The 26044-nt window shown below is 32.1% G+C and overlaps 1 protein-coding gene across 1 annotated transcript in view; it reads left to right on the forward strand.

Annotated features, from left to right (window-relative positions):
• Window positions 1–571: 571 nt before the first annotated feature.
• LOC143915397 (ATP-binding cassette subfamily G member 4-like) overlaps window positions 572–26044 on the forward strand; it is a 52616-nt gene continuing 27143 nt past the window's right edge. Inside the window, exons 1-2 of the mRNA XM_077436030.1 lie at window positions 572–663; window positions 10251–10432. Coding sequence (XP_077292156.1) covers window positions 10294–10432 — 139 coding nt within the window. The 5' untranslated portion in view covers window positions 572–663; window positions 10251–10293. The remainder of the gene's footprint in view (window positions 664–10250; window positions 10433–26044) is intronic.

A 26044-nucleotide genomic window follows, 5' to 3' on the forward strand; every position in this document is an offset into this window, starting at 1 on the left:
TTCGATATAAGACGAATATGCGGAAAATACCTTCTACATACATATTGTTATGTACCTTCCTTATCAATGACAGGAGTGCCGGAATTTGGCCAACTCAGTGTTACATACCTCGCTTATCAATTTAGTTGACTAACCAGTAGGAATAAGACACACCATTGATTTGTGGCACACCTAATTTAACAAGACTTATCATTGATTTGTGACACACCTAATTTAACAAATAACCCATTGGTGTGTGACACACGTAAATTTCCGGATTTTTTCCGATTTCTTAGCATTTTTTTTATCTATAGGAAGCTACAAACCATCACTGAAACTGAATATTAATTTCAATCATTCCCAACCTTTATGAATATATGTATGTAGTACACTTGACCAACTTTCCCACGGCTGAAAAACCTTCAACCCAGTAAACAATAGCTCAGATGCATCGTGTCGACTCCAGAGTGGAAAGTGAACTTGTGCATTAATCATCTTGGCAAACACGAATCCAATTAGAGGGGCTCGCGTACCAGCAGTTCTGAACATGCGAACTGGAGCTTTTTTCGTACGTCTGGCAGTCAGTATAGTCAGTATAGCTGGTGTAATCATACCAGTCGCGCGCGTATTCCCAAACGTACGTGAAAACAAAACACAAAATACGAAACCAGATCAAAACAATCGGTATACATCTATTTACAAACACCCCCTTAATTCACAATTATAACACAAATTCATCGTCATATTAAATGTGAAGTGTTTGGTTAAATTTCAGGAATAAGGGTTGTGCTTGTGTTCGATTTGAATGCGCAATTCGGACTAGTTTTGGTTGTGTTATATTTAGTCTTCGAAGTAGTTCACTGAACTTTACATAAAGGTATCTATCTGGATGTGTGATGAATCGATTGCTATTTGATTCCAGTAGAAACTCGTTATTGCCGTTGATAGTATTATCCGGTGGTTATGTACGATGTTTTTTATGAGTCAAATTGTTTTTAATTAGGCCTAACTTGTCTATTTAATTGAATGTGAATTTAAAAATGTTCGGTTTATAGGGTTTTTAAATTAATTAAATTGTTACAATTATAATGGGATAATATTTTTTGCACGGCTGTAAAATAAATTACACGACATATGTATGACAAACTAACATCTCTAAAATAGCTCGCACGACCCAATCGGGGTCCGCCCGGCAAATCAAACGTCAAACTCGCTTAGACTCCAAAAAGAAAAATCTAATAAATTGATCACATACTCCTTCTATTCAAACAGGTGGTTTCAGTTTGGAATAGTCTTCCCAATGACATATTAACCTCTGATAACGTTAATATTAACTAAACATTAAATATATATACGTTAATATTTTTAAGAATAAGCTTGATATTTTTTTTAAAACTTCTTTCCCATAATCGTATTTCTGTTTTTTTTGTTTATTTTTTTGCTCTCTTATTTTTATTTTAATATTGTTTTTTTTTTAATGTAATTTAATTTTTCTCATTTAAATTGCATATATGTATGTATAATTTGTTAAAATATGTTTGATTAAACCCCTTGGATCTATCGGCTTCGCCACCTCCCCCAAGTATATTAAATAAAAAAATAAATAAATAAGGGGTTGCCAGTATTAAAAATTAAATTTGATAGTGAACTTTTCGGTTGATGTTTTAATCTTTGGTATTGTTTTACTTTTGCTTATCTTTAACAGTGTAAATGTTCAGCAATTAAGATTTTCAACTAGAAAAATAGTTTGTTTATATGTAAACAGTAGTAAATGTAAACAGAGTGAAAGATAAAGAAGAAAAATAGTATATAAAGAAGTCGTAGAAAATAATATTTTGTCCATAAAGGAAATGCCGAATTCTTTACAATTTGTTTCAATTTTAATGGGATAATATTTTTTGCCAATCGGGGTCCAATCGGGGCAAATCAAACGTCAAATGGGTTGCCAGTATCAAAAATAAAATTTGATAGTGAACTTATTATAAAAACTAAACATTAAATATATTTTTTAAATGTTAATTGCTATATTACATTAAAATAAATACGGAAATTAGCAAACTATATATTAAAAAAATATATATAATGTAATTAATAGTTCATTTCTGAGAACGATTTTGACATTGTATGTTATGATACATTTGACAGTTTGGTGAAATTTCGCAGCGGTTTTTATTCTAATCACATCACGTCAATTTAAAACTTATAAATTGTAATCAATGTTTATTTTTAATAATAAATTCACTATCAAATTAAATTTTTGTTACTGGCAACTCATTTGACTTTTGATTTGCCGGGCTAAATGTTTTAGAGATGGTCATTTGCATATTATGTCGTGATAAATACCTGATTTGTCTGGAAATAGGGCTATTTTGCCGGGCCGATAAATGGTACCCAATTTTAATTTAAAATATTCTTTCAGAATATAAACAAGATTTTGAATCAAACATAATATCTTAAAATTAAAATGTATTGGTTTTAATGGGATATATTATGGGTGACCTTTTTTAGTGTAAATTAAATCATCATCATCATCTTGCACTTCTCTATTCTTAGTGCCGGGCCGCACCGTGCAACTTTGTCGGCCGACTAGTTGCGCGACACGAAAAAATGTATGGAAATGTGTGCGACGAACAAATTGACGGGTGTGGCATGTCCCATCTACCTGCATGCATTGGTCTAGTCGCTCTCAAACAAGTCGCTCGCAAGTCGCACGGTGCGGTCCGGCCCTTAGAAGCATTCATTCACATATCAACATATATTTTATTGCATCTATCCATTTCACTTGAATCCTTATACACTTTTGTGTGTGCCATTCAAGTAATTTTTTTTGTTTATACTTTGCTTAATCTTCTAACCCAATGTCATTTGAATAAATAAGATGTATATAAATATAATTTAATCAAAAGTGATACAATTTCAAATCAGTCATGGCCTTTAATTTAATTTATTAACAAAAATATTTTCTTTTATAACAAACTCTTTATATAAAATAAATGATTCTATATATACTTTTTTGCTGTACTTTCAACTTAAGTAATTTAATAACTTTACCAACTTGGAAGACTTTCAGAACGTTCTAGAAGTTTCGAATGTTGTTAATATTTGAAATTTATGTAGTATGTATGTATGTGATATCTGAGTGATTTATTGAAGTATTTAAAACCCACATAGATTCACTTAATATGTTAATCACTTAGTACGTTTGTATATTGTATATACAGATGCCATACAATGGTTAAACTACATAATTATGCAACAGCATCGATGACAATAAAAAGGTGAAACGTTAAAGTTATGCTTCTTTATTATTATAATATTTTTTGACGTTGAAGTTTTGAGCGTATTGAATTTTAACCAAAAATTTACATAATCCAGTTCTACATTCAATCTAATACACATTTGCTTCATTCGAGATTTGAACACGCTTTCACTCTTCTCTATTCTGGGTATACGAGTCCTTTTTCTATTATTTATTGTATTTCTATGTGTGTGCTTTTCATTTATGAATCTCTTAGTGTTATATCAAACGGTTCGGTGATTATAGGTCACAAAGCATTCGCCCAAAACTCACTAAAATCTCTATAACGGAACATCTATATCTACATACATATATAACGGCAGCCGAAAAAAAGTTCATCATATTAACGATAAATATCATACTAACGAGAACTCGAGTGCCAAATATTCCGTATTCACGATTTTCATGGCAAAAGTTATCTTTTGGGGGATCGCAATGTGACTAATAATCCTATTACCATATCAAACATGCTACTTTTGCAAATGCATTGAATCTAACACAGCATTCTGACATAAAGGTGACCATTCATGAAAAGATTTTTCTGTAGACAAATCTTTAAAAAAATTTTAGAGATCAGCAACTTATCTGCCTATAGCAACATTTTCATTTTTTTTTGTTTTCATTCATAACACAATTGTTCGGGTGATTCTCGTTGTATTAAATTCTTGTAATTAAAGACTTAAAATATTTTTTAACACTTTGGCGATTTGTCAAAATTTTGTTATCAATGAAGTTTTGTTGTTGTTTTTATATTCTATTAGTGGTTTTAACCAGCTTCGCTCGGTATTTGTAATACAAAACGCTTAAACATGTCTAATTTAATAGCAAGCATTTATTTTTTTTATCAAATTTATTTGAATCTGGAACTGAAACAGGAATCTGTATCCGTAAATGAAACAGGAATCCTGATCCGGAACTGAAAAAGGAATCGGGATCCGGAACTGATTCGGAATAGAAAATCGGATCTGAAATATGAATCAAAATCTAAATTGGAAATATGAACTGAAATTGGAATCGGAAATAGGAACTGAAATCGATATCGAAATCGGAATCGAAATCTGAATCGATATCGTCGTCATATAAAATGAATATTTTTCGATAACGTCACGAATTCTATGAACCAAAACTTACATACAAAGTCTCTTTGAAAATTATACATTAGAATGTACTAAATACACTACACATTATTTAAGAATATATTGCGTGTACTTTGATTCAAAGTACATCGTTACGTTTTCAAAATAACATCACATTTTTCCTACAATGTTTAAAAGCTATAAATTTTAAATCAATTCCATTATAAAACTACCCATTGAACTGAAAAAGGCTAAAACTTCAGTAGAACACCTATATTTTAATACCTAATACATATATAACTCTGTTTTTTCTTATGTTAATTTCCAAATTTTATGTACGACTACGTGTATGTTTACCCTTTAGTTTATTACTACCAGCGGAAACCTATAATTGGTCTTTTGTAATGTATTTTATTATTTGTTGTTTTGATTTAAGACCTTCCTTTTAAAATAAAATAAATAAATAAAATATATAACCAAAACTTACATAGTTAACTGGTTACATTTAATCAGCCTAATTTATAGCATTACTCAAATCAATTACATATTAGACGCGATATAACCTCAAATAATACATTTGAAATTTTTTTTATTGTAAAATAAAAGATTATCAGTATCGAAAGCAAAATAATTACCTGTCTACGATCTTTCAACGCGAATGTCCATCTTTCTCAATTACACAGTACCATTCATACAGTACCGTTCAAAAAAACCGTTTTGATTCATACGAATCAAAACGGTATTATTTTAACGCACGCAAGCGTGGCAGCCCTAACGTGCAGTCGAAGCCCTTCTAGTAAAAGTGACAGTAATGCAAAATATGCACATGTACAAAACAACTGCATCGTATGCACTCACTTGCACCTATTTACACACATATATGCGTATATTCACGTGCACCTCGTGCGTTTGCATCGTTGCACAAGACTCGGTTGACCGTTTAAACCGGTGCACCGGTTCGCGATGCAGTTTCACTGTTTCCTCCCATCGCACCGGTTCGATGACAGTGAAAGGAGCACTTTTAGTCGTTGTTGTTGTTCGGTAGTGCACTGACTGTTTCTGCAACGGTTCATCGAATTGCATATCGCGAAGAAATAAGACCGTTGACTCTTTTTTGCGCGATGATTGTGGGGTAATTTGCACTCTCGCTTTCCTTTATCTCGTCCCGGAAGCCATTTTTATCTCACAAAGGCGCATTTTACAATTTTCAATGTATGCATCCATATATTTCAAAGTATTACATGTGAAATCTTACACTTTCGAGATGAAATATATATTTCGAGATGAAATAAACCTCTGTGAGATGAAAACACTGTAGATTATTCTATCATATGTACATGTATGAGGATTTTATTAGAAACAATGTAATGTTTCTGGTTAGGTTCATTTTTGTTATTTCGATTCTGGTTTACTATTTTTTTGCATTGTTTTATGTACGTAAATATTTTAATTTGTCTGATTTTTTCAACTAATTAGTCTTAATTATAGATAATATATTTATCAAATACATAAATACATATGTATGTATTTTTTTATAATATATTTTAAATAAATAATTTTTGAAGTCAACATTTTTTTTATATGTAATAGGTACTTTTTCTGTACATAGATTGAATGGTTTATATTTAGTTTTATTTTATTTTATTTATTGAAAAATCAACAGACAGGATGTATATAGATATGTATAAAAAAACAAATAGTAAATAAATAATATATGGAACATCCGAGTCCAATAATAGATTTTTACAAAAATGAAAAAGATAAATATAAGGAAAACAAATTAAAAAGTAAAGAATAAAGGCATGACAAAATATGTATCTTTTATTGAATATATAGACACTTTTATGATTTCATATAATAATAATTTAAATACAACGTAAAAACACATACAAATATTTATTTATTTCAAAATATGTAACTTGTGAGGTATTTTATTTTTATTTCTATTATATAATACAAATCCATTTATGTATTTTATACAGTAAACTAAATTTATCATAAATATATACGGAATATATTTATGATTTTTTTTTTATTTTTTTTTTCATACCAGGAAGGCATTACAGGTAAACCCCAATGCGCCTTCCTGGCCAAATTACAAACAATACAGCATTTTTTTATTATATAAGTCGCTAAATTACGAGACACTGACTTAAACTCGACAATTAACGAGACATCTATGAATTGTACATACATTTTTATTGTAATATTTACATTAATCATACTCAAATAGTGGTGACATAGTGGGTAGGAAGGATTGATAAATGTTCATATTTATGTATGTATGTATATGAGTGTAATATTATATGACATTTAAATATGTACATTAATGACTAATAAAGAAATCATATGTATGTACATTTGTATATCAATATAATTAAAAGTGATTTTTTTTGTATGCAGACCATTAAAATAATCACCATTTAAAAGTTTACAGTGCTATTTTTTGCAGTTGATATATGTAATAATATGTAGTGTAAATGTGAATCATATATTTACATATGCATTTCAATGCTTTTGTTCACACTGAAACGAAAATAATTTCCATTTACGATTAATTGTTTATGATCCGTAAATAATTAACATTCATATATGTACAATGTATGTAATTTGATATATGTATATATAATTTCAAATACAGTAAAATAGTTTGGAAGCATCGATAACTGTAACGACCATTTCTCGGAAAAATCCCTGCCTTTCACTTGTTTTTATAAATAGTTTTTTTCTGAATTCAATTATTTTCGCAATTTTAAATTACGATTTTCGGTACTGAAATGCTTCCTGATAAATTTACGCATAAAATTTGAATGTAAAATGTAATAAAATTGTTATATTTTTTATTGCATATTTATACTTGTTAGTTAATTGCAAGTTGTGCAAAAATATTTATCTATAAATTTATATCTATGTATACATATGTATAATCAGGGACGGCTCGCGACTTTCAAAAACAGCAGGGGTTAAGAAGAAGTCACAACTGTACATTTTTTGCAAAAAAAATTACTTTATACATTTTTAGTCTCATTTTATGCAAGGGAAATGACTTTTTTAATAAATTATTGACTCATTAGTAGCAAAAATGTGATTAACAAAAAATATTTATAGATGAAAATGAAAGAATTATCATACTGTGATTGGCAATTTAACCTTGCAAAATTTTTTGTAAAATGTCGAAAAACATTGCCTATGGTCTCGTGTATTTTTCGAATTGTATAGAAAATATAGACGACAGGGACTGGCATATTTTGCCCCAAAGAGACCTTTACACAGCCAACTAAAAACGACCTTCCGTATACGGAAATACGGATCATTTTTCTCTGCCTCGACTGATTTTCTATACTATGGTACTACTCGCAAGTGACAGAGTAGCAGGAAAACCGAAGCTGGTGCCCACGGGACCACCGCAGATAAACGACTGCTCCGAACTTAATTACAAACCAGTTCCACTCACCGCATAGTGAACGGGATAAAGAAATACTTATTGACTCTTGACGAGTCACCAACAAAATACATTTTTTTTTGGTTTGAAGAAGCTTATGTGGGTCAGAGCCTCGGTTGCCCTCAAAAACGAGCCGCCTCAATCATGTTTGCATTATATTTATAACACACTAGTGTTTTTACCCGGCTTCGCTCCGTATTTGTAATATAAACCGCTTAAACATGGCCAATCTAATAGTAAACATTTTATTAAATTTATTTAAATAATCATTTGCTTGATGACTTCACGGATTTACGAACCAACAATACTTAAATACTTATAAAGTCTCTTTCGAAATAATATATTAGATTCATAAATATATACTCGCTATGCAAATAAACAGTATTCGATGAAATCCCAACTTTGATTTTTGATTTTTAAATGCTTTTTATTATTACGAAATAATGTTCACAATACATCTTATATCTATATATATATTAATAGCTACTGATGTACTGATCATTTTCTATTTTATAATTTAATTTAAGTTGGTTAGTAATCATAGTATTATATTATTATAATGTTAATGTACAGCATAATAGGAAAAATAACTCAAAAACCTATTTACAATTCTTATAATAATGTTCATAATACATCTAATACATAATATTAATTAAAGACTCTAAAGTCTATGACCTAAAGCAGATTGTGTTTAGGTAATCTGTGTTTATACCTGAAGGGTATAGACATTTTGTTGTAATCACCGAGACTCTTCACAAGTGTGTTAGTATGGTTATTAGTGATTCTGTCATAGAATCTACTGGTTAGTTTGTTAGTAATGTCTGTAACAAACGGAATATTATATATGGCATGCAGTTTTTTCAAGTTAGTACATATGGGTGTATTATAAATTATTTTTAGGGATTTATTTTGTATTACTTGGAGCTTGGAAAGGTTAGTATTCGAGGCGTTATCCCAACTTAAAAGTTAAACCATAGATAGATTTGAAGGTTTTTTCCTAATTTTGATCACTGGGCAACGCCAGGCAAATATGCACGTAGATATTTGTCTACTATGGAATCACATGGTTTATACCTATCGTCTTTATGAAGGAGTCGAAGCCCTTTGAAGGTTTTTCTCAACTTTCATCTGCCCGATTGAGGCCAGACGAATGCCGGAAATGCCCGGCTTTGCCAAGCAATGCTGCAATTATGATTAAATGTATACCAGTCATTTTCTCATATAATGCTGGTTAACTTGATGTTTATTGTAAAATCAGATTTCCTTGAAACTACATATGTACATATATATCGGTCTCCGTGACAAGACAGAATGTTAAACGACAGAAAACGCAAATATCGGAAGGCAATGATCAAAAATCGAAAGATCTTAAGTCGAAAGATCGAAAAAAAATGGTGCATGGTGAACGATACATACTCACTTAATTTGCGCGAGCAGGATACAACAGGAACAAGAGGAACAGGCTTTTCCTCCCGTATTAATGTGCGCGCGCAGAATACGGGAGGAAAAGCCTGTTCCTCTTGTTCCTGTCGTATCCTGCTCGCGCAAATTAAGTGAGTATGTACCGTTTACCATGCACCATTTTTTTTTGATCTTTCGACTTAAGATCTTTCAATTTTCGATCTTTGCCTTCCGATATTTGCGTTTTCTGCAATTTAACATTCTGGCTCGTCACGGAGACCGATATAGAAGATATAGATATAAGTAATATAGATATAAATATAGATATAAGTAAGTAGATATACTTAATTTGCGCGAGCAGGATACAACAGGAACAAGAGGAACAGGCTTTTCCTCCCGTATTAATGTGCGCGCGCAGAATACGGGAGGAAAAGCCTGTTCCTCTTGTTCCTGTTGTACCCTGCTCGCGCAAATTAAGTGAGTATGTACCGTTTACCATGCATCCTTTTTTTGATATTTCGACTTAAGATCTTTCGATTTTCGATCTTTGCCTTCCGATATTTGCGTTTTCTGTCGTTTAACATTCTGTCTCGTCACGTAGACCCGTATATATGTATGTATATCACGATTTTCTTGTTGATCTTGAACCTGAATAGGAACCATTAAAGATTAATTATTTAATAATTATTAATCACTTAACAATTATTTTTATTAGCCTTTGACATTGTTTTTATCGCAATTCTTCCTACCTATTTATGCACGTTTATTTCCACATACCGGATTGCAATTAATTATTCACTCTTTAAACCGTGTAAAATTCGATAGTCAACATCAAACATTGAATATTTCTCAGAAGTCATATGTACATACATACGTACGTGTATTAATTTATCGTATGAGAAATCGAGTATATTACGTCTTTGGTTCTAAGATTTGCCTTTTCATGTCTTGGGCAAGTGTTATATTTTTCCTCAAATTACTTACGTATTTAACGCTGTTATTATATGCACTTATCTGTTCGCCCACATCTCAATTCCGCATTTTTTCTCGACAGGAAAACTCGAGTGAAAATTGAGTGAGTACGCGATTGCACAAACATGGAAAACGTCAACGAGGCTGTTACCGGTCCAACTATGGCTGTAAGACAGGTCAAGAAGCTGTCACATCTACCACAAAGACCACCAATCGATATTGAATTTCAAGATCTCACTTATTCAGTTCCGGTCGGAAGGAAATGTAAGTATTCATTTACACATTACAATCTAGCTAAAAAAAAAACCGAGTAACTGCATACACTCGATTCAGAGTGTTGTTCCTTCAAAAAGATAAACATTCGTGACATTTATCATGGTTACCTGACAACTCGTTCACAGATTTTCCGTAAACCGATGATGCGCTCCAGGCATTACGTATACGGCCATCTCTTTCTCACCCCGTCTGTTCACCATGATCTTGTTTACTATGCCATTACGTATGCAGCCATCTCTTTCACAGACCGTCTGTTATCGGTGAAAAAATGGTCTGTGAAAGAGATGGCTGCATACGTAATGGCAGAGTAAACGAGATATTGGTGAACAGACGGGGTGAGAAAGAGATGGCCGTATACGTAATGCCTGGAGCGCATCATCGGTTTACGGAAAATCTTGTCGTGTCACCATTTATCATACATAAGTGACAGCAAGTACTATTTATATACTCAATAGCAAGTTAAATGCGATATATCTATTGGTGATCTACGATTTTCTGATCGAAATTCATAATAACTAGCCAGCAGCATAGCTCGGTCGTTAAGCTTCTACCTAGCACCGAGTTCGATCCCATAAGCTGACCTCGACTATATATCTGTAGTGCTGCTGGTCAGATCTGGATATTTGTGACTCCAGGTCGATTGTTTCCTATCAGAGTTTGCCAATTTTCTCTGATTTAGTTGTTGAAACGGTTCCCGATTAAAAATTGGATAAAATCCTTCCTACCTTCTATGTCACTACTATTAGAGTATGATTAATGTACAATAAAATGTATGTACAATTCATAGATGTCTCGTTAATTTGCGAGTTTTCAGTGTCTCGTAATTCAGCGACTTGTATACATATAGTAAAAAATGCTGTATTGTTTGTAATTGGCCAGGAAGGTGCATTGGGGTTTACCTGTAAGGCCTTCCTGGTATAAAATGTAATTAAAATAAATAATAAGGCTCGTCAACTTATCAGATTTTAGATACAAAGTTCGCCTGCGACCAAATTAAATAAAATATATAAAGAAGTTTTTGAAGATGAAGAAGAAGATAGCAAACGCAAACTAAAACTAAGAAAAGACTTAGGGTGAAATCACACAGCGGTGAATGTGGCACGTGGTGTTTTTTTAGATAGTTTTAAACATATAGAAAAAATGTGACGTTCATGGCACGCATGCATGGCACACGTCATTTCAAAACGACACTTTCGTTGAAATTGTGTGGTAGTACATATCCATCCTTGCTTTACAGTGATCTACATATACCAAAATGACCCTTTGGACCATTTTCGGTAAAATTGTATCCTTGCTTGACAGTGATCCCATAACGGTGTATCCCATATTCGTGTGCCATGCATGCATGCCATGAACGTCACATTTTTTCTACATATATATGTTTAAAACTATCTAAAAAAAACCACGTGCCACATTCACCGCTGTGTGATTTCGCCCTAAAGGTCTCCATCGACAGAACAAGCACTTACATACATAATTGATTTAAAATATTATTATATTGATATACATATGTATATTTCATTTTATTTTTATTTCAATCGAACATTTATACTCGCCTTTACAGATCGCTCCAAAGCAACGAGCATAATAATACAATATAATACAATCAATACAAGCATTTTATACAATGCGAATTCATACAAACATCATCGACAGTGACATCTATGGAGAACCTTTTGCAGCATTTTATTATAGAAATTGGCGTGCCTCAAGACGCTGAATAACTTGAGATTTGCAAGAGATATTGGAAAGAATATGCCAATCTACTGGAACCGTTTCAATGTAAATCTGAAAAATTGCCAAATTCTGATAGAAAATGATCGACCTGGAGCACAAATCAAGGTCTGACCAACAGCTAGTAGTGGAAATCAAACCGTGACCACTCTGCTCGAAAGCATAATACAGTGTGGTAATTAACTATGGACAAAAGTTCGTTAGAGAAATGTATGAACAAGTGAAAGTGTGACGAAATTGTTTGAGCACTCAGGTGTGAACTGAAACAGTGGTTTTACTGAAAAATTTTAATGATAAAAACACTCAAAATTATAGCACTGGATATGTTCCTCGTTTCCAGATGTGATGGGTGTATCTTCAAGTTTCTCCTAGATATCTTTATATATGAAAATAACCACTATTGATCACTGTCAAATCTATGTCAATTCAAGGATAAAATATCACAGAAAACAATCAAACAGGGGAGTGAGTTTTGCCAAGGATCGCGACGCTATAGATTAGGCGTGCTAGTATATTTTTTTCATTTCACTAAAAAGACATGTGCGCTTATTCTACCAATATGTGTGTTTGCAATTGAAACGTTCTAATTCGAAATTAAGAAGCTTATAAAATCTATATTTTAGACGTGTTTGGAGAAACAAAAGAACACAATTAAAATATATGAAAAAAAAATTACGTTCATTTTTTTTATGATAGTGTTTTTATTTCATGGTTTCTATTGGAAAGATTTAAAATATTATAGGAAGCAAACAAATGTATGTTTTTTGATTTTTAAATGCTTTTTATTATTACTAAATTATGTTCACAATACATCTTATACAATATCTTTTAATAGCTACTGATCTACTGATCATTTTCTATTTTACAATTTTAATTTAATTTTGTTAGTAATCATAGTATTATATTATTATAATGTTAATATGTACAGCGTAATAGGAAAAAGAGCTCAAAAACCTATTTACAATTTTTATAAAAAAATGTATGTTTAAAAACCGTATTAGTGACGTAAAATTGTGGTTAAAAAAGGTGGAACAATTGTTCAAAAATATGCAATAAGATGAAATAATCATTTGAGACAAAGAATCAAACGCATACAAAGTCAAAACCCAAAAACCACAGAATTCAATCCACAACTATTAAATATACGATAAATAATTTCATAATATGCATCGAATACTGACCGCAAGAGATCATGCACGTTGCATTTCTAAAGCAAGCAATTTTCCGCTTACAATGTTTCACAGGTGAAAACCTCGGAAAATTATGCCATAAAGCGTCGCATAAATATTCATACCGTTTATGTGTAGAAAACTATGTATGTTGTTTTTACTGCGTAAAAGTCGTCTGCTCGTTCATCAAATTATTATTCTATTGTTGTATTTAACGACTTTACGGCTGTCAATTAACCTCTTGCCACCTATGTGCTGCTTTTATACATACAAACCAATAAATTATTCTAGGAAGGCGTGACATTTTAAACGATTTTCATTGTATTTTTGTAATTTGACACTGGGTCTATGGATAACAGAATTCGAAGATTACCTTGAAACTTTCAGATTTTCTCGGAAAATCTGTCGACATGGCAAACGAGACATTTTATTTAGCAAGAGGAAAACTCGTATAATTTCCAAGCTTGAAACTTACACAATTTATTTCCAATTATTTATAATTTTAAGCGCCACTTTTACAGAATTTCAAGCATTTTTTACGGATATGGCTATTTACACATGCTGTATGTACATACATACATATGAGCAATTTATTTTTATAAAAAAATAACTATGTATACCAAAGAAGTTCATTTGTCAAATTATGAACCATGTGTCAAAATCGATGAACCTTTTAAATAAATATTGACCGCTAAATACATATATTCGTCTTGTATTCAATTTTAAGGGGGACCACTAGTCACACTAGCCGCGTGGAAAATTTTATAAAATATAGAGTGAAGGCGTTTAAACAATTAAAATTTGATATGGCCATATCATGGCGAACAGGTTACAATACAAGTGACAACGCTTGTTAAACGTCAGGAAGGTCTACGGGCGCCGTTTTTAAAACGCGTTGTATACGATATTTTATCTCCAACGTAATGGCAGACGATACATTAACGTATATTGATGACCAAAATGAGCAATATGGCAAAGTATGAAAACGATCGGATAAGAGATAAGAGATATAAAAAATTACCACTAACACGAAAACCATGTGAAATACAAAAGAGGTATGTAAAAAAAAACTACTGCATTGAATGTTTTATTGGTTTAAGGATATATTTGTAGATATATAACAAATACATAATAAAATTTTTAGACAAAAAAATTGAAAATTCAGCGAGTTATACATATATCCGTAATCTCCCAAGGCTCCAAAAAAAAAAGTCCCCCCACTACTGCAGTGATAGTGACCTTCACGGTGATTGAAATCAAAAAAATCAAAAAGTTTATTAAACTAGAAGATATTGCCCGTACCATAACCTTCGATTAAAACAAAAATTGAAATTAAACAAAAAATGGCTGAGTTTTAAAAAAAAACTTCAAATTTCGCGCATAAATTTGTTGATAGCCAAAATAACATTTTTTATTCAATCGGAAAACTGGAGGTTCATGGTACGGAAAAACATATATAAAAGAAGCTGAAAAAAAAAATCAAATCGATCGGATGATTTGTTCTCGAGTTATAACTGCAGAAAATTAAAAAAAAAATGTTGTCACGAGAAAAACGCGTTTAAAGTTTAAGTTAATGATTTCATGGTTATAAACAGGGTTGTAGAATAACCGGTACGCGCTGTTACGGTGCCCCGCCACCTTTTATCGGCACCGGTACGCGACCCGGCATAAAAATGTCAAAAATCAAAATAATATAAATCTTTAATTTTTTGTATGTCACCCAAGCTCGACGATGAGAAGCGCTGTCATGCATATAAATGCTGTCAGAATCAAGGATACCATCAGGCTTTATGTGAGGCACCAGATGTGTCTTTAGCATATTTAAATATTAGTAGTAGGTAGCATTTTTGGGCTACAACAGCTTTGTGTCATGAACTGAAGGATACATTCATCGCTCGAAGATTGCTTTGAGGATACACTCGATGCATTTCTTTCATAATCAAAAATTGGCAAACTCTGATAAGAAACGAATGACCTGGAGTCACAAAGCAAGGTCTGGCCAGCAGCGGGACTCTAGAGGTACTCGAACCCGCGACCACTCTGCTTGAAATAACCACTAATTCATGCCACTGGTTTTTATAAATTGTATGCATAAATAAAAATATACGACACATTTAAATAAGGACAAAATTATAAGACGCACTGCAAAGTTTCGTAATGTAAAGAAGTTTTAATTTAAAAAACAAATAGCCAGCAGCATAGCTCGGACGTTAAGCTTCTGCTTACCGTCAAGAAGGTGCCGGGTTCTATCCCTGAATGAAAATGAATTTTTCAGAGTATGCTGTTGGTCAGACCTCCAGGTTGATCGTTTCCTATCAGAGTTTGCCAATTTTCTCTGATTTCATTGTTGAAACGGTTCCCGGAAAAAAAATTGGCTAAAAATCCTTCCTACCTACTATGTCACCACTATTTGAAATTTGATGGATGTACAATAAAAATTTATGTACAATTCATAGATGTCTCGTTAATTTGCGAGTTTTTTCAGTGTCTCGCAATTCAACGACTTATAATAAAAAAATGCTGCATTTGTATTTGTAATTGGCCAGGAAGGCGCATTGGGATTTTTCTGTAAGGCCTTCCTGGTATATATGTAAAATAAAAATAAAAATAAAATAATGCAAAAAAAGTGCAAAATCGAGCGTACTGGCACCTAAAAATTTAGCACTACACCTCTGGTTATAAATCATAAAATTTCATACCTACTGCTAATCTGCTATTCCAGGCCCATACAATGTACCTTCCTCTTCTTCGAAAGCCACCTGTAGGGCTGCTGAAGCCTTTCTTCGTTTGCTGCAGGTCCAACTATTATTCCCAACATATTGAACATTTTTATAATATAAGAATAACCGTCATTGAATATTGACGTAGCAAAGTAATTGGATCGTGATCCCATTATTTTCTTCACATGTAGATAGCACTCAAGTTTTTGTATTGGAACATCGTATGGATTCAAATCCAACAATCCTTTGTAAGTGGCACTATCACCATCGCCAATATACCGCGTATATTTCGCTGTAACTCAAAAAATATTCGAGATATACACTTTAAATTTTAGTATGTTATTTTTAAAGGTATAGACTATCGAAATATGTATGAAATTCATATAAAACCTTTTTTTATTTTAAACAAGAACTTGTTTTTAATTTTGTCGGCTCGGACGTGCTCTTGGTTTCCAGTTGAGATGGGCGTATCTTTATGTCATTGTTAGAAATGTCACCCATACTAACTTATTATATCTACAAGTTTTGCCTACATTTATTTAAATATGGAAATCACCGCTATCGATCACTGTCAACCCTATATCAGTAAAAGAATAAAATTCCAATGAAATCTTTCCGGGGGTGCGTTTTGCTAAGGATTGCGACGGTATAGATTAGTCGTGTTAGCACGTGCGCGTGCCGTGTACCACTTTGTATGTCTGCACTTTAATTAAAATGATGTGTTTGTTTGCTACGTAAAATAGTGATCAAAAATATTAAACAGTTTAATATTATGAACAACCAAGCTATGTAGACTATTTTACATCCTAGTAAGTCTGAACTAAGCATACGTGTCAATATGAAGTAACGATTTAAACTCGCACGTCTCCGTGCAAATACACGAACTGTCACAGCTCACTAGAAGAATTTTTCAAAAATGTGACGTATACATTCGAATTAAAAAAAAATCACGCAAAGTACATATAAATATTTGTATGCAGATTATGCGAAAATTTTAACGTTTTTCTCGCACGCCCAGTAGCGTGCGTTCGTGATCGACTGTTTAATTTATTATAAAATGCATAAATAATATAAATTTTGCGGTTAAATTGCACAACGTGCAATTGCAATCGGTTGACATGCAACATTTGCGTTCGTCGACCCCGGAGACCATGTCGTTGAGTTTTTAATCAATCATGTTTAAATTCTCACGAAAGTGGCGTGTTGATTGCGAATAGTCATTATTATGCTGTGGGAATTTTCCTAAAGGTTTTCTTCTGAGGAAAGTCTGACGATCGTTTCAATTGAATGGAACTCTCATATTAAGGTCACTCATAACGTGTTCAATTAATTTTTGGTGTATTTTTAACGCAGTAATACAATAATATTTATTTAGTAACGAGTGTTGTGCGCGTTGATTTAAACGGGTGGTTTCGTAAAAGAATCGATACTTGAATTAAAATAAAGTTGTATGTTATAAATAAATATAATGTAAGTAATTTATAGGCGCGCGTGCGCACGTAATATTAATCGTAATAAAAAGTACGCGCATTACACGTCAACCAATCCAACCCGTTCGAAATGATGAATTAATGTGTCACCCATCGCTCGGCCTGACGTCACATGACGCTCATACCCCCCCACTTCCCCGCTACCACGCTTCCCCGCGTCTCCTCGACCACTTGACTCTGATTGGCTGTGTGTCCACGGTCTGGCACATACCCACATACATCGTGTCCGTTTTCATACCTTTATATGTATTATGACTGATCACTCGAGGAAAATACTACTAATTGTTGAGTTCAAATAATAAACAACTAATAATAATACTAATGAAATTGTTATATAATCTTATTCAAGAGTGGAAAAGTTCCTGCATATAGAACCAGCAGCGTGGTCTAGTGGTGAATGTTGAATTATTTCGTACTTGATGTTACGAGTTCGATTCTCCGCTAAGTCTCGTTGTTGGCCAGACCTTGATTTGTCTAGGTCGATCGTTTCTTATCAGAATTTGCCAATTTTTCTGATTTTCATTGAAACGACTCCTGTAAAATTGGCGTTTCCGTCCCAATTTTCTGTTGCGAACCTTTAGTTATTGTTATATCTTAGGTTTCGCCATATTGCTCACCATATATGGCTCTGTGGTTGTTTATCGAATATAAAATTCGTATTGTTACGTGAAAGTTATTCATCGTTATTTATCGTATTAATACGATGTTTGTAATATATGTATACTGACCATAGATGTCAGATATTATTTAGATTTAAATGTATCTATGTAATAATTATGTGGACCAGGAAGGCGCATTTGGGGTTTACCTGTTAAGCCTTCCTGGTATATTTGTAAAATAAAATAAAAAAAATAAAATATGTACAAGTGTACCAGTAGTGTGCCGTTATTGAACGAGAGGGACTAGGATAGTCCATAAAAATCTGTTTAGTCCCCTAAAACAATTATTTACAATTAATTCAAATCGTTGTCTATATTGATATTACTCACTCGTATTAGCAAAGTTCAGAAACCGGAATCAGCCCTACCCAAGGTAGTGGTAGTGTTAGTGGATTGCTATGGTATGGTCCGCCGCGTCGTTCACTTGCACGGACTCTCCATCTCAATTCCGTTCCCTTCGCAGTACTGGCGAATTGCAATGTATTCCGTCAAAGACAAAACATTTTTTTTGTATTTACTCGTCTCTTCAAGCATTTATGGAATTTTCACTAAGAATATTCTGATTTGTGTCTATTAAGCATCATTCTGAACTTTTTTTGTGTTAAAATAACACATATTTTCACAGAACTTTTTGATAAAAAATATGGCAAGGGACTCGGCTCGCGAAACGATTCCCCGGAACAAATCAGTGCGGAGTGCTCGGAAATAAATAACGAGGCCTTGGAATGTTGCATTCTCGACCGATTGTTCGACAAATCATTCGGAATATTTAGTTTGTAAGATAAACGAGATGTTATGAAGAAAGGTAGGCTACTTAGGATATTTCTGTTAGCACAAAAATGAAAAATTATATTCATCACTTTTAGACATATATTTTTTTGTCGCCACTGTCATGTACATATGTATGTATATTTACATATTCAGGATAATCAAGAATGAATTGTTTATAGTTGTATATGTATGTATTATAGATATGTGTATGTAAATACATACATACATACAGTGAAAAATTAATTGGATTTATAAAAGCCTTCTACTGTTCCTTTTTGTTAACAAAATTCATCATAATTATATTTTAATGGTTATTGATCTAGTGGTGTTTTAAAATTATCTTATTTTAATTTTTATGTTTATGTCATAATAGGAAAAAAGTCTATTTACAAATTTATAAATTTGAATAGTGTCAAAGTAAATATGATTTTAATGAATGATTTCCTGTATTTGTATTTAAGCTTCAATATTTTCCTCAATTAAATATATGTAAATTGAGTTAGATTGATTGCCATTTTACACATTCATACATATTTAGAATGTTCGGAGTCATATGTGTTCATATTTTAGTTTGCCAACACCAATTTTTTTACTCATATATTGTAAAAAAATACAAATACAATTTAAATATCTAATAGCTATGTAGATATTGATTGAAAATGAGGCTTACATCTACATAAGTATTCGTCCATATAAAGTTTATATGGACAGAAATAATCTTCATACACACATGTACATATATGTATATGTATTATTATTTCTTCCATAAAACATCACATCTTATCATATAAATATAATAGCGCTATTATGTGTGTCTGCGATAACACTCGCCATACTATAATAGTGTTTCCGATTCGACGTAAAGATAGATAGCTGTTTGAAATACATTTAAAAAATTGAAATAAGATTTATTTTTGCAATTAAATGGACCAAATAGCAGAGATTTTGTGGTGTATCTTGTAACGAAGGTTCATGACCATTATGAAAACTTGCCCCTAGAAGACCTTGAAGCAACAGGATACCCTCTTTTTGATCCTTTTTCTTGTATAATGCGTTGCAGGATAGAGATACAGATTATATGCATACAGAATATATGATAGAGATACAGAATATATGTATATATGGATAGAGATACAGAATATATACATGTACGTACGATACAAAAATGGCCACTACGAAGTTCAAGTACAAAATAAATAATAAGGAAAAGTACAAACGGCTTATAAAGAAAGCTGGAAGTGTTTCTTATATAAAATACACACTTTAATAATGAAGTGTTTGTAAAAAAAAAATCTGAGCAACAATACAAATCAGTGAAATTCGAAATTGCTGAAAACCCGAGTTTTGCGAGAAAATGGGCAAGACTGCCATTTTGTTGGAACCGTTACAATAAAAATCAGATAAATTGGCAAACTCTGATAGGAAACGACCGACCTGAAGTTCTGGCCAGCCGAAATGGGTGGGATTTGAACCCGTGACCACTTATTGAAAGCATTATATGCTAACCACTAACATATTCTGCTGGTTATATCTCATAAACCAGAATAAAATTACAAAAATCATTGCCATAATCAAAATTTATAAAGATTTATTAGTCTTCGCTACCGTAATTTATTTTTTGCTCCGTGTTATTATTAATATATTGTTAACAACCTGACAGAAAGTAATCTAAAGGAGATAAATCGCATATTCTTAAAGGGCATTTGACTTTCATTTCTGTATATAAAGCGATAGTTTGATGACTTGTATTGGATAAAGCGCCGTCTTGCTGAAACAAGAGCTGATTTGCATCCTATTTGCTCAATTTGAGCCTTTCAAATGATCAATATGATGATTGTCGTCAAACGAAGCCGTGATGGTATAATTGTCACATATCAAATTTTCAGACACAATTAAGATATTCAAAATTTACAAAAAAAAAAAACACTAACCTTCAATTTAAAATTGCACTGATATTGAACTACCTGTCAAATTGGTCCAATTCACGTTTTATATTTTGAAATATGACCACGTTCATTCAACCATGCAAACACGCGGCGACTATTACCTGGAAAAAATTGCATTCCCACAAATAACTCGTCATTAAATATATTTGTTTAGATTGATTTACATAATTTAGAACAATGTGCATCGTCAGAACCCGTACACATGAAAAAAACTCAAGTTCACAGCGTGACTAACCCAATGCTAATGGAGACATGTCACGGACAAGATATTGCATCACAAACACTTTCGCTAATAACCTTCCAAAACGCAGTGTATAATACATACATAATACCTTCTCTTTCGCACATGTTTCATAATAAACGTCATATATAGCACCTTTCATTTCGTATTTACTATATGAGTAAAAATAGTGCATAAAAAATCAAACAATTGAAAAGAAATTTTCGATACACTTGGCAACGTCTTTCTAACCATATTCAGATATGATAATGAGAAGAAAATATTGAATAAATTCATAGATATGTTGTTTTGAGTGAATATTAGCACTCTCGACGTTTCTACTGAGTACTAATACGATGTGCAAACATCCAAAAATTTTGCTCGTTTGCATATCGTGATTATCTAAATGGTATGCGGCTAAAGCTGGGTACTGACCGAGAGATTCATCAGTAGATATGACTTTGAGAGAATCTGCGACTAGTCAGAGCCATATGCATTCATATGTGCAAATTGTGCAAATCACACGGCGCACGGTGCTGCGTTTTCAAAAATCATGTGAAACAATCACTCTCGCGAAATAAAACGATCAGTTTTTTTTATCAAAAATAGACAAGGAACGATATATTAGACAACGCCAATTAATTCAAAATAAAGATGAACAATTTTGAAAACAAAAAAATAAAAGTCTGAAGACACGACACAACACGGCAAAGTTGATACAAAAGGCAACTCTGTCGCATGACGCGTAGTGCGTGATGTCTCATACAATTTGATACAAACAATATTTGGTCGCATATGGCCTGTCGTGTCGTATCGGTCTACTGACGCATAGTGCGTTCAGACCTTAAGATTTACGTAAAAACTACAATAGAGACATACCAATGAAAAAAAAATGCACAAATGACTAAGATAAAGCTAAATAAGTAAATGTACATAGAATAAAATTAAATTAAATGACCTATTAAATTGGTAATTGGACTATTCGTCACATTGCGATGGTCACAAAGACAATTTTTGTCATGAAAATCGCGAATAAACAATATTTGGCACTCAAGTTCTCGTTAGTATGATAGTTATCGTTAGGGCCGGGCCGCATTGCTCAACTCGCGAACAACTTGGTTGAGGGCGACCAGACCAATGCATGCAGGTAGATGGGACATGCCACACTCGTCAACTTGTTTATCGCACACATTTCCATACATTTTTTCGTGTCGCGCAACAAGTCAGCCGACAAAGTTGCACGGTGCGGCCCGGCCCTTAGTATGATGGACTTTTCGGCTGCCAGATGTTCCGTTAGATAGATTTTAGTGACTTTGTGACGAGTAATTTGTAACCAGTTATCACCGAACCATTAAATTAGGTGTATGTATATATGCGTTATGTAATTTCATACAAACATTTTTTGGTTGCGTACTGTTGTGAAGTGTCGGATCGATCGATTGACGCGTAGTGCGTTCAGACCTTAAATGTTTTGATTTTTTGTCTGTTTTTCTGGTTAATTTTTATTGTGATTAAAATTTTCAACAGGGTAAGATTTTTGCACTACTCGAATGCACCTTATTTTTTATTTTTATTTATACAAATGCTGATAATATTAAAGGGCGGCTGATTTAAGTTTGCACACAGGCGGCCGAACTATGTACTAGGCGCGGCCCTGAACAGTTTGTATCGTGTTGAGACAAATCTTTCCGTCAGTTTCAAACTTAATGTTTACGCGCTTAGAATAAATTACGAGATTCAAACAAGGCTCTGCTAATTGGTAGATGTCATGTGTTAATTCTACACATTTTGAGATGCTGTAGAATCACATATGCTTCGGTCAAAGGCCGACGAACTGATCTATCTCAATAGTGAACTGGTCGGGAGTGCTACGAAATGTACTCGTTGCAGTTTTAATCGATCGATTGCAAGTGTGCAAGTGCTGCAATTATAATTGCAAAGTTTTTTTATAAGATTTATGAGATATATACGCCGAAAAAAATCGGTGAAATCGCTTAGTTTGATTTATTTTTCTGAAGGTTTTATATATTATACATTTTGGTCTACAAATTGCTGTACTAATCGCCGTTGCTAAACTTGACTGAATTGAGGATAGAATTAAAACATGAAAATGAAAACAATTTTTATTCAATTTTCGTAATCGATTTGCAGTCGTAATTCGTATGAATGACAGCAATTTCAAAATTTCAGCCATTTTAATTGAGCAATTAAGTTAAAAATTAATTATATTAATGAATGCAGCGTTTCACAATTTGCAATTAATTTAATAGATTCAATTTGATCGTTAAGCGTTTGGGTTTACGATTCGAAAATAAATCGATCAAAGTACATAATAGAACAAAATATTCCGAGTAAAATATTATTGAATGCGGCATTGAAACGGGCGATTAAAAAGTACTAAAAAAGTATTCAATTATGGTGAATAAAAAATGTTAATTGGTTTATAATACTAGAAAAATGTATATATTTTTATAATAAAATAGTATATTTGTAATTAAATTCAAATATTATTAAAAAAGATAAGATTGAAGTTTAGCACATTTTGTAAGAGTTGACGCATCCAAGCAAACGCGGCAAAGATATGGGTGATTATGAACAATTGCAAAATTATTCAATTATTATAGTCATAAAATGATTGCCACATTAAAGTTTTATAATAATTCATATTATTTTATAATATAATAGAATAGTTTTAATTAAGTTTGAATATAATAAATAAATATATTTTGTTGTACATAATATACCAATACATATTCCAACTAGCGTTTTAGGTCATTCATATTCGAATACAATTCAACTAGTAAATTATATATCTATAAACGCAAATACACCTGCAACAATGTGCGCCGGTTGTAATATAACAGGTGAGTTAGGTATTACAAATAATAATAATGAGTACCGAAAAAATCATTATACTATTTTTAGATAAAATTATTTATGAGTTAAATTTACATACAATTATTGTTTTTTCTTAAATGATGCACAACTGATGAGCAATGTTCGCATGTAAATAATAATATTGTAATATGGCAATCTTTTGGATATTGCTGATATTATGCAAGTGCCTTTTCATTGATTTTACTTTTGTGAAAGTTTTGAGATGCAACTTATACTTAGTACGGATGTGTTAATTGTCAATTTCAACTTCGCGGATTCCAAATTCGTTTCAGTTCCATTCATTAAATATACAAGTAAAAAATCTAATATGCGATTCTCATTTTTGAACGAGATTTAGAAAGTTGTTCCACCATATAAATAAATGACCATTGCGAGAGCCAGTTGCACTTTTTCGACCTGTCGATTCAGAAAGTTTTGCACTTTATGATGATGATGTGTTCACCTGAAGAACTCGTTTTTACAAATTACAAACCTCTTCTTACTTCAGAAACGATTTGGTCGTGTGATAAAGTTTGGGTTCTTGTCCGATCGTTTTCAAACTTTGCCATTTTGCTCGGTTTGGTCATCAATATAAGTAGAAATAACGTCCGCCTTTACGATGGTGAAAAATAATCACAATAGACACTTCTGATAATACTCAGTCATATTTATACTTGACGTATAACGTCCGAATTGATCGTTCAGAATTAATGCTCTGAGACTATTTTCCTAGAGAAAACATTGACAGCTAACAGTATATATATAGAAGTTTTTCTTTCGTAATTATATTCGTACATTTTTTTTGGCAGTGTTTTAACTGTGACCATGACCGGGTTTTGGAAATGCTCATAATTACTATATAATGCATACATCTCTAAATATAATCACTATCACTAAAATTATGAAGAGCTAAACGCGTCATACGGACTTAGGAGGAATTAAATTAATGCAAAAAAAGTCGTATTAAAACTCACCATTAGAGTGAGTTTTTTACATTATGCACATATATAATTTGTTGCATTTCTTTATAAATGGTTTTGTCGCATTAGTGATGATTGAATGCAAAACAATAGAATGCTAAAGTGCAACGACTTATTACCTCTATTGAAAAGTAGAAGATTAATGTCGTAAATAATTTTATGTAAATAGCCGATGATGGATTGTAATTGCACTTTTGAATTGCACACGCACTATTTGCATTATGATGGATTTATGGAAACGATTATGTTTATTATTATAACGTACTCTAATGGCTACATATCAATTTAGACTGATCGTTATACTGCATTAGTCCATTTTCAGTGTGGATTAATTACATACATAATAGGTTTTATTAAGAAACATACTTAAATAAAATAACAATTTAATAAAACCTGTCAAGATAGTGATATATTTGAACTTTGATAAATATTCTATGTTCTATAGGCTACTAGATTTTGGTATGGGTTAATTAAGGGTATATAAAGCTTTGAGTTGCAGCACAATAACTTTTTGGATAAAAAAATATAAAATCAAGCTCATAAGTCATTACTTCAACGGGATGTATGAGGATTTAATTACATTTTTAGAGACTAATTTCATCTTCAAATCTGTCTAGAATACATCTTTATCATTGAATGTGTATAAAGTGGTCTTAATTTTATCAAAAAGCAAATTTTTATAATTTTAATAAGTATTATATACTAGTTGTTTTACCCGGCTTCGCTCAGTATTTGTAATATAAACAGCGTAAACATGGCGAATCTAATAGTATATAATCATTAGTTTTTTTATTAAATTTATTTGAATCGAAAAAAAAAATCGACTCGTCGTCTTAGAAATTTTGACTTGTTTACGAAATTCCCAACCAAAGATACATATGTATATACATACTTACAAACATACAAAGTCTCTTTCAAAATTATATATTAGATTATTAATATTATTGTCAGTAAAATTATAATTTCACTGACTCAAGCAGTGAGTACGGTTTTAACAATATAATTAAAAATTCAGTGAATTTGTAATTCGACTC

This window comes from Arctopsyche grandis, chromosome 8, assembly GCF_051622035.1.
Source record: "Arctopsyche grandis isolate Sample6627 chromosome 8, ASM5162203v2, whole genome shotgun sequence".
Taxonomy (NCBI): Eukaryota; Metazoa; Arthropoda; class Insecta; order Trichoptera; family Hydropsychidae; genus Arctopsyche; species Arctopsyche grandis.